Source organism: Natator depressus, chromosome 2 (genome assembly GCF_965152275.1).
Source record: "Natator depressus isolate rNatDep1 chromosome 2, rNatDep2.hap1, whole genome shotgun sequence".
Classification (NCBI taxonomy): domain Eukaryota; kingdom Metazoa; phylum Chordata; order Testudines; family Cheloniidae; genus Natator; species Natator depressus.
This window is the reverse complement of record NC_134235.1, coordinates 156,478,566-156,490,488: the sequence shown is the minus strand read 5'-3', so window position 1 is coordinate 156,490,488 and position 11,923 is coordinate 156,478,566. Positions and strand designations below refer to the sequence as shown.

At 39.7% G+C, this 11,923-nt stretch overlaps 1 protein-coding gene across 1 annotated transcript in view; it reads right to left on the bottom strand.

Annotated features, from left to right (window-relative positions):
• Window positions 1–959: 959 nt before the first annotated feature.
• The window catches only part of TMEM245 (transmembrane protein 245), a 122,954-nt gene continuing 111,990 nt past the window's right edge, over window positions 960–11,923 (bottom strand). The window contains exons 15-18 of the mRNA XM_074945201.1: window positions 9,282–9,382; window positions 6,786–6,960; window positions 2,503–2,697; window positions 960–2,009 (exon numbers count right to left, since the gene is read on the bottom strand). Of these exons, the coding sequence (XP_074801302.1) occupies window positions 1,964–2,009; window positions 2,503–2,697; window positions 6,786–6,960; window positions 9,282–9,382 (517 nt within the window). The 3' untranslated portion in view covers window positions 960–1,963. The remainder of the gene's footprint in view (window positions 2,010–2,502; window positions 2,698–6,785; window positions 6,961–9,281; window positions 9,383–11,923) is intronic.

The window sequence follows — 11,923 nt, the reverse complement described above, 5'->3', positions numbered from 1 at the left end:
TTCGTAATGCTGCTCAGCATGGTAGAATAAACTAATAGAACAGAAGGTAGCAATTTCCCAAGAGCAATAATAGTCTATCATTCATATACTGGTCTGTATACTACAGGAATATTGATACTCTTAGTGAGATCCTGACTTCTTCCATAATTGTCATTTATGAAACAAAATGATGTTGAATAATGTAAAGGGTCTAACTTTGTTCCACAAAAGCAAGGAAATTCGAAGTTAGGGCAATTACTTCATCCAGAACAACACATATTGGGCCCATGCATTGCAGCACACTGAACTGATCTCAAAACTTTGCCGTACATAGGGCACACAACAGATCTAGTCTTAAAATATTATCTATAAACACATGTACGGTCACGTGAAAAAACTAGTAGTGATCTATAACAACCTCTCTCACTTAGGTTGAACCAGATCCCTGGGACTATGATATGGACAGATTTGTACTATAGCTGTTTTATAATGCAAGGACAGATGAAGAGCATGACATGGCCTGTATTTTGTATAAATCAGAAAAGAAGAAACCCTGCCATAAATTCAAGGTAGAGTCAATCAGGAATGGAATGGTTTTGCTCTGGTATTAAGAAAAAAGAAAAAAAAAAAGAAAACCACACCACCTACATAGCAGCTTATTTGTATCATACCTGGGGCCTGATGATCTGAGTGTATTCTTTGACCAAGTATTTGGGGTAAATTTTTTTTTGCTGTATCTGCCTTTTGAGTCTAAGAACTTATACAAAAAATAATTTAACTACTTTTTTGGTTCTCATAAACCACTATTTCAAACCTGCATCAATAACCAAGGTATGAAAAGCCTTCAGTGACACTAAAACTGCAATTTAAGGCCAGCTACTTTTGGGGGGGGGGGGGGGGAGGGGCAGGCGGGAAGAGCTCTAGTGCACTTCAATTTGGTGCCCAAGACACGAACACATTTTAGGAATTTGAGATCTCTGCCTGTCTTGCGCTTTCCCCCTCCCCCCATCACTTTTCACCTTCTTGATGATTACTTCTCAATAAATAATAAAAAAAATGGTGTGAACACAATCATTCAGCATCTTCCAAATACTGTAATTAGATATGGCAATCTGATATTACTTCTGCCTGGAAACATTTAAGTCCTTTGGTTAAATTTAGCAGGAATCCATTGGGACTTTGGGTACAACATCTTACTGAGACCCTGGTATTAAATTAAGCTTTATCAATAAACCAAAACAACAAAATACTAAGTTTAACTGCAAAAGTGAACTCAAGGATTAAACTGTTTTTACAGATACTCTTATTCCACATGAGGATAACCTACACTTAACACAATCTGCAAGTGGAAACATCGCTCCCTGACAGCATAAAACACTATTAGTGTATACATAAATAAGCTTCAAGTGTTGTTAATTGAATAGTGACTGTCATGCCTCTCAAAATAAATACTTTGAGAAGCAGCAGATTATACTATTTTTTCTTTTAATAGCAGGTGCTTCACACCTTTATAAGTTTTAGCATCTCTACAAGTAAATACACCCCGAGATCAACTAAAGATTCCAGCAACAAAAGACTTGGCGTTTAACTTGTTTAAAATTACTAGAAGTCTAATAATGCAAACATCCAAAGGAATAAAAGCCAAGTTAGTCATTTCAGCAGATGGCATCCTTGACTCAGTGGATATTACTTGTCCTTCTTAAGATCTTTCTATGAAGAAAAAAATCTACACACAAGGCATCTGAACTTTAAGTCTGTGTGTTAGTATGCAAAGTGATCGGAAGCAGACAGTCTATTAAGCACTTTGCCTTTGCAAGATAATGTAAGGCCAGCAGACGTGAGGGTTTGTTTTAAACTGTGCTTCACTGTGAGCTGTCACTAGGCACAGCTGGAAGAGGGACAGAAGGCCATGACTGTTCTGGACTCAATCCAGGTAGAAGAGAGTGACAACTTCATGCTGGTCAGGTGCAAGATGGTGTAAATCTCACTCAGTGGCCATTTTCATCTCCTCAGGACTCCCTCTAGATGGTCTGAAAGAAAACATTCACTTACTGAGGGAGAGCAAACAAACGCTTTTTCACAACGAAGGGAAGAGGATGATAAAATGCATAGTTGCAAGATTTCTGTATATTGTGGGACTGCATAAACATGGAAAGCTTTAGAACGTAATCACAAAACTAGACAGAAATTTGCCTTGGGACCTAATCTTTATTTTTTTGTTCACGTGAGTAGCCCCCATTGGAGATATTGGTATTATACACATGAGTAAAATGCAGGATCAAGCCCACAATTGCTAATCTTGCTCCCTTATGTTATTTATATCAATGATTGCAGTCACATTCTTTATATTGCTTTGGAAATCACAATCCACCCCGTAGTTTTTATTTCTAGATTACAGAACAACAAGTTCTTCCTAAAACCCTTCCCCAAACCCAGAATGAACAGTTCCCTATTTATAAGAAGTTTTTGTTTGTTCTTACACAGTCTGTGATTCACTACACACCACCCTAATCTATTACTTACTGGTATATCTGCAGAGGCCATGGTGTTTGTGATGGGGTAGGAACTGAATTTGTTGGACTCACTAACATGGCACTGTATATGTTAGAGGCAACCACCAATATACAAAGCAGTATGGGTCCAATGATCGCTCCTTCCAATCCTAGGTAATATGCTCCACCAGCTACTGCGAGGCCTGTCAGGTAGGGATGGCCACCTCTGGAATTACAGCATAAGGAGGATAAGTTACTACGAGCAATATTTTATAACAGCAAATATCATCATTTATGGAAATGTGGATTGATTAGCAAATGTTATTTAGCATATCAAGCTGATGTAACTACAGATTGCTATAAATGTTGCGAGTACAAACATTCTAGTATTATTAATTAGTATTTGATCTTGGTAATGTCCACAATGTAGTAGACACTTTCCACATATTGAAGAAGGGACAGTCTCTGTTCCAAGTTGTTGATTCTAGGTAGGCTTTAGATTTCAAAATGAAATGCTTAAGGCTAATCATAAAACACGATCTTTGTAAAGATTTTTGAATGACAATTTATAAGATGGCTGGCAACATGTGTCTTCGTGTAACCTCTAATTACTGAAACGGTGACCTGTCATGTGTGCCCTAAACTGTACACACTCTAACAAGAATAGTTTGTAGATTCACAACATTTCATATTCTCTCATTGGAATTAGTTTTTATTTGCAGAATGGTAATGGGTAAACGAATGAAAATATCTAAAGACACTTGATTTTAGCCATCTTACTTGTAAAGCATCATAAAGCCATCTACGAAACACAGGCTTGGGAGCAGCCTAATAACTGCTATCAAAGATTGTAGCGACTATCTCAAAGATGATGCCCTTATGTGTTAAGACCTGGCTACCACCCTATCACTGTTCTGTACAGTAACACTAAAGCTGCCACTTTAAATACTGCCAATACTAAAGCCCCGCCTCACTAAGGAAATCCTACAGCAGAAGAAGCCAACATTACAAATAAAAGATGGCAAATGAGCCACTTGCAGGGAGGCAACCACATAATTTAACACTTGGCACTAGCCCACACACAAATGCACGATGGAAAGGCATCCATGAGTACAGCTGGGTTGGGGAAAAAGGAGAAATATCTGATTATTTTCAAAATTAAGCTGAAACTTGAAATAAAAACTTGCTCTATAGTTGTTTCAAAAGAGGAGGGGAAATTTCAAACGTATCTAAAAACCATCAAGAAAAAAATTATTCAAAATTTCAAAAAACTTTCTACCACTTCTAGTAAAAAACAAAAAAAACAAAACAACCCCCTCCCCCAAACAATTAATCTAGCATCTGGAAACCACTCCTAAAAGATGTGTTCTAAAGAGATGATTAAAAATGGGTCAAAATGAGAATATTTTATCTGTACCTCCCCCACACTGCTGTACTTGAGCAGTTCAAATTAAATGGAAAAGTTCCAAAGCAGAAAACTAAAACCCAACCAACAGCATTATGCAAAAACCAAAACCTAGCCTGCTCAGCATCCTTACAGCGCATAAGCCAGCATGCAGACAATAGATATGGAATTGTGTGGAGAAGCTTGCAGTAATATAAGTAGCACATATTTTGAGGGGTGGTTTTGGAACTGAATATAAGGGAATGAGAATATTGGCTAGTCAGGCAGAGTTCTGGCGGTTGCCGTCAGTCAAACTTCTACACACAGCACCAAAGACACACGACAGTCCCCACTTATACCACCTGCACTATTGCTGTTCTGATCTTTGTCACTTCTGCACAGAGTGGGAGCTCAAAACGAAAACACACAACTCAGCTTCACTTGTGATATAAATCAGATCTAATACACAGCAGGGGCAGTAGATAATTTGATTATGAGAGGGTGGGATTTAGACAGATCTTTTGTTTCCATCACTAAAAAAAGTGGACTTGTGACTGATTGCTGAATTCTGCAATTCTTTGTAAATTTTTTCAACTGTTGTATCAACTTCAATTTTTTTGGTCCAGGTTGTTAAATTACATAGGCAGCTGCTGCAACAAGTTGCCTGATAAGATACAACTAATATCCGTGTATACATTTAGAAAACCCTACATAATCCAATTATAGCTATTTCTGCTGCATTGTAGATTGGATTAAGTGCATTAGAGTGTTTTTGTTTTATTTAATGGGAACAGTTGGGTTTCTGCTCTGACCCTTAGCAAATTCTCTCTATCACAGGCATTTTATAGGCAGTAAACAGCCATCTCATAGCAGGTGAACAACAAAATTCTAATGAATAAATGGAAGAATGAGATCATTGGCTTTTTAATGACCACTGTCCCTACAAGCATAAATAACCTATCATTGGAGAACAGTAGTAATTTATACTTCACTTACTGGAACAAATTCATTAGAAAGGCAACCAGTGCAATAGTCTGAAGAAACTTAAGACTGTGTATATTTTCAAGGACCAGTTCTCTCTGCACAGTATTATTACCTGGCCCTGTCGGTTGTGACCAAAAGATTTTAATACTACAGCAAATCTTGTCTTCCCACAGAAGAGAAATAAACAGTCTACCTAATGCTCTGATTTGATGAACATCCCTAGGTGCATTATAACAAAAATTAAGCTGTTCCAGGATCTGACTAAAATAATGTAAGTGTCCTACTAGATCAGGGGTGGGCATACTTCGGCCCGCGAGCCAAATCCAGACTGGGAGACATTTTAAGCTGGCCCACGAGCTCCTGCTGCGGAGCCAGGTGAGGGGCTGCACCACACAGCCCGGCCTCATTCTGGCGCTCCAGCCGGGTCTCCAGGTCAAGGGCCGCACCACGTGGCTCCCAGAAGCCACGCGATGATCCCGCTCTGAGGGCTGGGGGCTGCTCCACGCTTAGGAGCCAGGGAAGGGACATACTACTGCTTCCGGGAGCCACTTGAGGTAAGCAATTCTCAGAGCCTGAACCCCTGAGCCTCTCCCCATGCCCCAACCCTCTGCCCCAGCCCTGATCCCCCTCCCGCTCTCCAAACCCTCCTGCACCCCAAACCTCTCATCCCCAGCCCCACCCCAGAGCCCGCACCCCCAGCCGGAATCTGCACCCCAGCCCTGATCCCCCTCCGAACTCCTTGGTCCCATCCCAGAGCACTCTCCTACACCCCAAACTCCTCATCCCCAGCCCTACCTCACAGCCCACATCCCCAACCAGAGCCCTCACCCCCTCCCACATCCCAATCCCAATTTAGTAAGCATTCATGGCTCACTATACAATTTCTATTCCCCGATGTGGCCCTCGGGCCAAAAAGTTTGCTCACCCCTGTACTAGATGTACAATTGCTCCTAAAGGCAGAGAAAGTAGCAGAGCCTAAGAGTGTATTTTTATATCTGTACATCACTACAAGGTTGTGACCATTCCTTGCAGATGTGGATCTCAACCAGAGTTATTTTTGTCACCTCCAGTGAGCTCTAATTGGAAAGTTGAAAGCTTCAGCTGCCTGCTTATTATTCAGGATGCAACTGAAGGGTTTGGATGTGACCCTACACAGGTTTGGAGTTTCTCTTCTCTCTCAACAACTGAAATCAGAGGGAAGCTCAAGTTGTTAGGGCCACATTTTTAAAGGTATTTAGGTGCCTAAATATGCAGATAGTGGGACTTCCAACAGTACGTAGGTTCTGAACTCCTACAATGGGGGCTGGGTAACTATGTATATCTTTAGGCATCTAAATACCTTTAAAAGTCTGACCTGTAGTCCCTAGATTTTTACATCTGGTGGCTGGTGCCAGAACATTCTTAAGGTGAGCCCCAAACTCCGGTACTCATACTTCAGAACATATTCAACCTGCACATGAAGGGAGTTTGGAAGAAACTTTCACTATGGACTGGTTAATCCATAGTTGCTTACTACTGGGTTTCTTGTGCCTTCCTCTGAAGCACCTGGTACTGGTCATTCTAGAGTGAAGATACTGGACTAGATGGACCATTGGTCTGATACAGTATATATGGCAATTCCTATGCTCCAGTATTTGCTTCCATTCTTGCTCAAGCAAAGCCAGAGTTGGCTGACTTTCAGGGTATGATGCAAGACTTATATATGCAGACTACTGCTGAATGGTTGAGTAGCGAGGAAAGTCTTGTGGTAGTACTGACATTCTGAAAAGTTAGATTTTATTATTATTATTATTATTATAATATGGTCTCATTAAACTGTTCATGTGCTTAAAACACTGAAAACACCACTATAGTTTGAACAAATAAGTTAATTAAGGCAAGAGTATGATCCAGCAAAAAAAAAAAAAAAATAGCATGCTTTGAGAGGTCTTCAGTGAGACACTTACCCTGATATATCTGAGTAGATTGCTGTGTCTACAAAGTACGTTGGCAACAGGTGAAAAACCAAGAGCAAAATGGCTTTGCATCCTTCTCCTTGGGTGAGCCACAGATCTAGAATTGCAGGTATAGCTGCCCAGTATGTTCCCAGAAATGGAACAGCTCCAAGGATTGCTGCCAATGCTAACATAATAGAGTACACCGTCAGTCAGAAGTTAGGAAGGAGAGATCAGAAAACATAATATTTTACAAAAAATAAATACTTTGGGTCAGATTCTGCCACCTTTACTGTGCAAATAGCCTAATTTAAATCAGTGGCACCACTTGGAATAAGGAACTAAAAAGTGACAGCTCTTCCTTTTTTTTTTTTTTTTTTTTTTTTGTTATTACACCTCCTCCAAAATTGTGATACCTAAATTCTTTCAAAAAGAAAAGGAGTACTTGTGGCACCTTAGAGACTAACCAATTTGAGCATAAGCTTTCGTGAGCTACAGCTCACTTCATCGGATGCATACTGTGGCCACAGTATGCATCCGATGAAGTAAGCTGTAGCTTATTCTCAAATAAATTGGTTAGTCTCTAAGGTGCCACAAGTACTCCTTTTCTTTTTGTGAATACAGACTAACACGGCTGTTACTCTGAAACCTAAATTCTTTCCATATCAAAAATGTTTGATTGTGACATAAAAATGGATGGGAATTAAAAAAAAAAAAAGCAGGAGAAGCAGTCTTGTGAACCCAAGGTAGAAACTTCTATTTTACTCCTCGGGGAATTCTGCATCACTGCACAATTCAGAATTTTGCAGAAATTAATGTTGTACGCACAGAATTTCCTTCCTCTCACACAAATGGGCTGCAGCACTGGTGGCTGCCACTAGGGGCTGCTGGACCCAACAGAGCCCAACTCCGACATAGAAGATCCCGCCAGGGAGAAGGGGATGGAGCTAAAGGGTTCCTGACAGCTACAGTTCCCAGCACCCTCTGAGGGAAGGAAAGGACGGTGCGCAAGAAACTCCATGCAAGCGTAGGACCGAGTATCAGACTCTTTCTCCCTCTGGATCCCTGGGTTCGGGGAGGAAGGTTATCTGGGCAAGGGGGTGGGGATGGAAGAGGGTTCAGGTGTATTGGCGGGCGGGGGGGGCGCAGCTAAGCACTTGGAGGGGGAAGGGAGCTGAGAAACAGGAACTGGGTTGTCAGAGGTTTCTTTAGCTCTCTACTTCTGGGGGAAATTTTGTGTGTGTCTGTATTGTCACAGATATTCTTACTGACAGGTATTTTGAAATAAATTACAAAAATAATTGAAATTGGCGTGATTATGTAGTGTTCTTCTGACAAATAAACTTTGCAGAATTTTGCAGAATTTTAAAACATTGTGCGCAGAATTTAACTTTTTGGCACAGAATGCCTCCAGGAGTACTATTTATACACCAATACAGTTGTGATCAGTAATATGGAAATTAAAAAAAAATTGATTTATATTTTTATTATAGACAGGGCTCGTAAAGCTACCTGTTATTATGGTTGTCCAACACTTCCCTTTTTTAAAGGCCCTGTTGTCAGTTGCTTACAACTTCGCTAAATCTTAACCATTTCCACTGAAATTTTACATCATGTCATGTGGCTGTCTCAGGCGGGCCTTTCCCGCCGCCCCCTTTTAAATAAAAGCTTCAGCCATTTCCAAGAATGAGGCTAGGAAAAAAATTCTTTGCATAGCTCTACCATCCCATGCTTTGGAGCAGGGACTGGAAATCTGTCAGGGATGTGGCTTTTGCTGTCCCCTGGAAGTCTGACCAAATTTAACTGACCTATAAGTCTTTGAAAAATGTCAGTTCACACGTCTGAACTGACAGTGATTTCAGACAATTTAGGTGCTAAAAAAGATTCTGTCCTCATTGAGCATGCTCCAGACTCTTACAGCTGCTAATGTCAATCAGATGGGGTATGCGCCAACCCCACAGAGTGAGTGGGCATGCTTCATCCTCTCACAGCTTGTGTGTGCATGAGTGAGAGACAGGCTTGTGCATATGCCATCCCCACAGAGCACATGGTCTCTCTAGCCCAGGGCTACAGAAGCAAAGACAGACTTCCCCCGTTGTGGCTGCTCCAGGCTGGAGTGCGGCAGGCAATGGCGCCGACACCAAAAAGCCTCCCTCTCCGGTGCTCTCAATGACAACCCCCAAATGGCACTCTCAAAGCGCAGTAAAGGAAGCAGATTTATTGCAGAAGGGACAAAAACTGGACTGGTTGGAGGGAAAGGAGTAGATTAGGACAAAACGTCTGGTGAGCCTAGGACCTCTCAATGAACCTTAGTTCTGGCATTTCCTTACTTCTGAGTGCTTGAATTTGAAATCTTAAAAGTTCTTTTAGAATAGTTTGCGTGTGTAATTATTAATATTTCAAACAAAGGTCTTTATACAGGCAATATTTAATCACTACTGCCATTGCACAATAAATGGATACATAGCTACCATCTGTAAAATAAATAACATTTGCTTTGGTTCTTACCTGATGGTATGAAAACAATATTAATTCCAAATATGGTGTGAGTGAGCCAGGTGTACAGTCCATAGAACCCAGCCATTTTGAGAGAAGCATCAAACACACCTCTAGAATGATCAAAGAAACCCAATTAAACTACTGATTACAAAAGTGGGGGAAATATCAAAACACATGTCCAAGTGCATCATACACTAGTGAAGTAAGTTACTTGGTTCAAATTGTAATGAAGAATAAATTATCCATTTGTTCCCTATGCCAAAGGATGCATTCAACCCAAAGTGGATTTTTTGATTTGCCAAAATTTTCTCAATTGTCAGGTTCTGTTAAACCCAAAATGATTCCACCCCATTTTTTCTAAACTGCCTGTGAGCTGAAAATTCAGTTATTCACACCGCTCTACTTATTAGCTTTATGTGCCTTCCCTTGCTAATAATCATCGACATCATCTCTCTGCTGGGGCTTAAGAACCCAATAATTTCAACTTCCTCCTGCTATCCTCTCCCTGCTGCCACCTTACTCCCACATTTTAGGAGCTGTATAACGTATCAAATGTTTTTGAAGGAATTTATGTATATCTAGTCATTTAAAATGCACCTATTTGAAGTTGTGAGTATATATATACACAACTTAAACATTAGGACTAATGTCTCAAATATGAAATCCTCAAACAGATCTAAACTAGAAGCTTGTCATCCAACACAAAACTTTCAGCCACTTGCCCAGAAAAGACATGAGGGAGAAAAAAAAAAGTTTTGCACAGTGACCCGAAAGTCAACAAATTCAGATCAATATGGGTGGCGGGGCGTGGTTTGAAATGTTGTTGATGCTTCACTGAAAACACCCTGGACACTATATCTCATTTGCCATAGTGCCACATGGGGAAAAGCATAGTCTGAAATAAAATACTTCAGGTCCTGGTTAGTGCAAAATATACAATATATTTTAGTTATGCTAGAAGGAAACAGCTCAAATCTTTACAAGGAAAAATAATTACAGTAAGCAAGCGAAACACCAGAGCTTGTATAAAAACTTCAAAATATTAAGATACTATCATATTTCAATTATTAGATGAAACAATCAGCATTATTTCTGCACTCTCCTTTTCTATTACATTGAATGCAATATGCCAGTTTTCTCTACAAAAGTTTAAAGAATATAATTTTCTTGTAGTGAAAGTCTGTTTACAGAAGTAGTTCTGTTTTTAATTACTTACGCTATCAAAATAAATCATATCTGAAGTGTTAGAAAAAATATAAGTTCTGTTCTGATTAACTGAAATTCCTGTTTTTTACCCACTAGCTTCACAAAACTAGTTTGGCAAGCATTAGTTTAAAACCTGTATACAATTTTGTCTGTAGTTGGTTTCCTTGTCCAAGATCTTTAGAGAAGTGACTTTTAGGTTTTGGTGAGGAAAGCCTTCACAGTTGCTCACAAAGAGGAAGTGCTACATATGTACCACCAAGCCCGGAAGGAAGCAATAAAAAAACCATTTCAACTATACCTACTGAGGGCTCTCCTGTTGGTAACACTAAGAATTCATCTCTTCCCTCCTATCTTCGCCTAATCCCTAAACTCTTGCCAAAGCAGTTTCCTCCTCTGTCAGGCTCTTCTAGCTCCTGAACCCATCCCAAGGCGTTCCCTTCTAATGATGAAGCAAACCCTTCTTCTACAGAACAAAAAGAGCGGTCTGCAACCATTAAGTGAGGCCCCTAATTGGTGATGTGAATTTTTTTTTTTTAATTGCTATATAGCTTGTCAGGAGCCTTCAAAAATAAGAAAAAAAATCATAATTAGGAGGATTCCGTTACACTTTAATACTTAAACACTGGTTGCGGGAACCCAAGTTCCAGCATGGGTTAATATAAAACTTTTAAATCCTCAGGTTTATACTGTCCTTTGAAATTGAATATGAGCTGCTACACAAATAAAGTCGAGGTTAATTTTCTAGCCAAAAATCACTGAAAAGTATCCCCACAGTGTCTCTCTGCTTACTGTCTCTTAGAAGATGCTTGTATACTTTGCCAAAATTAGCATGATACATGGTCTCCAAAGAGATTTTTGAGAGTGGATGGATATTAGTTCTCAGTTTATGAGCTCTAGCTTGAGACAGGTGTCTGAGGTACCAACTTCACTTGAAATTAAACTGTTCCATCTACAGCTCCTTGAAAGATTTTTCGGGTACTCAGTCATTGAAAATTTCCCCATAGCCTATGAAAGAAGAGAGGACTGTCCTACTATGATAAATGCAATAGTAAACAGAAACAACTCCATGAGCCAAAAAAATCTTTTAGATTTCTAAATATAACTGTGTGTATTAGAAAACAATTGTAAATCTGCTTTCTGCACACAGGAAAGCACTTGAAACAGAGGATCAAATTCATTTTAACAACAAAGTGAAATCTGTAAGAACTGCATCCACTTATGCCATGCACTCGGCTTAAAATAAAGGCATTTCAGACACGTCTTTGATAATTAGCAATAGCTAATATATTTTCTTAGGATGCCACAGTTTTAATGAGTATGTAATCTGCACAGATCAGTAAGAATTAATCTCAGTGAGACCATAAAAAATCATCACTACGTATCTTTAGAGCTGTGTATTTACTTAGATAAGTTATTTTTGTTAATTACTTATTGATAATGCAGTA